The 1,254-nt window shown below is 63.7% G+C and overlaps 1 protein-coding gene across 1 annotated transcript in view; it reads right to left on the bottom strand.

Moving 5' to 3' along the window:
- Positions 1 to 1,254, bottom strand: part of LOC122191867 (DNA-directed RNA polymerase III subunit RPC3-like) — a gene marked incomplete at its 5' end in the record, with an annotated part of 4,543 nt that overhangs the window by 1,428 nt on the left and 1,861 nt on the right. The window contains 2 exons of the mRNA XM_042892266.1: positions 580 to 640; positions 813 to 864. Of these exons, the coding sequence (XP_042748200.1) occupies positions 580 to 640; positions 813 to 864 (113 nt within the window). The remainder of the gene's footprint in view (positions 1 to 579; positions 641 to 812; positions 865 to 1,254) is intronic.

Raw genomic sequence — 1,254 nt, 5'->3', positions numbered from 1 at the left:
GGGGGGGGAGACGGAGAGGGGAAAAGAGGAAGAGGAGAAGGAGGGGGAGGAGGAGAGAGGAAGGAGGGGAGGGGGAGGAGAGGGGAGAGGAAAGGAGGGATGGAGAGGAGACAGAGAGGGGAGAGGAGGGAGGAGAGAAGAGGAAAGGGAGAGGAGGAGAGAGGAAGGAGGGACGGGGTGGGGGAAGAAGAAGGGAAGGGGTGAAGAGAGGGAGAGGGAGGGGGAGAGAGAAGGAAGAGGAGGAGGGAGAGGAAAGGAGGGGAGCAGACAGAAGGGAGAGAGGGAGGGGAGAAGAGGAAGGGGAGAGGATAGAAGGGAGAGAGGGAGAGGAGGGGAGGGAAGAGAAGGGGACAGGAGGAAGGGGATTGGGTGGAGGGGGGAGAGGGAGAAGGGGGGAGGAGAAGAGGGAGATGGGAGGAGAGGGAGGGGAAGGAGAGGGGAAGGAGGGGAGAAAGGGAGGGAGGAGGAGAAGTAGAGGAGAGGGAAAGGAGAGGCAGAGGAGGGGAGGACGGAGATGGAGGAGGAAGAGAGCAGAGCGGAGCAGGACGAGACGCGGCCGCGCGGGGCTCCAGCTCACACCTCTCCTCCACGATGGACTCCAGCGTCGCCGTGGCCAGTGAGCGCAGCGCGCGGTGCAGGTCTGAGCAGAGCAGAGTCAAAGGAGTGCAGCGACACGGGGCCGGATCCCCCCAAAGGATGCTGACCCCATAGGGACCACCGCCCCCCCCAAAGGATGCTGACCCTGTAGGGACCACCGCCCCCCCCCAAAGGATGCTGACCCTGCAGGGACCACCGCCCCCCCCAAAGGATACTGACGCTGTAGGTGCCGCCGCCGCTGTCCCCGGATTTCGCCACAAACTGCAGCTGTGCAGACACGGAGCTCAGCAGGTCCTGGGTGCCAGAACCGCTGCTGCCCCGAAACCCCGGCGGACAAAACCTGATTTGTGCTGGGCGCCGGGTGGAAACAACTCGCAGTGGGGAGCAGCAGCCCAGCGCCGCAGCAGCTGCACTCTGACAGCGCAGTGCTCTGCAGGCCGAGCTGCGCCCCACTGGGAGTTGTTTCCATCCAGCACCCCATCTCCATCTGTTTCCATCTCACAGCATCTCACAGCGCCCCACTGCACCCCATAGCATCTCACAGTGCCCCACTGTGCCCCATAGGATCTCACAGTGCCCCACTGTGCCCCATAGGATCTCAGTGCCCCAATGCACCCCATAGCATCTCACAGTGCCCCACTGCACCCCATAGCATCT

The sequence above is a fragment of the Lagopus leucura genome, unplaced genomic scaffold, assembly GCF_019238085.1.
Source record: "Lagopus leucura isolate 7727_CA_CO unplaced genomic scaffold, USGS_WTPT01 33501-0_obj-0_obj, whole genome shotgun sequence".
Lineage (NCBI taxonomy): Eukaryota > Metazoa > Chordata > Aves > Galliformes > Phasianidae > Lagopus > Lagopus leucura.
This window is presented reverse-complemented; position numbering and strand designations above follow the sequence as displayed.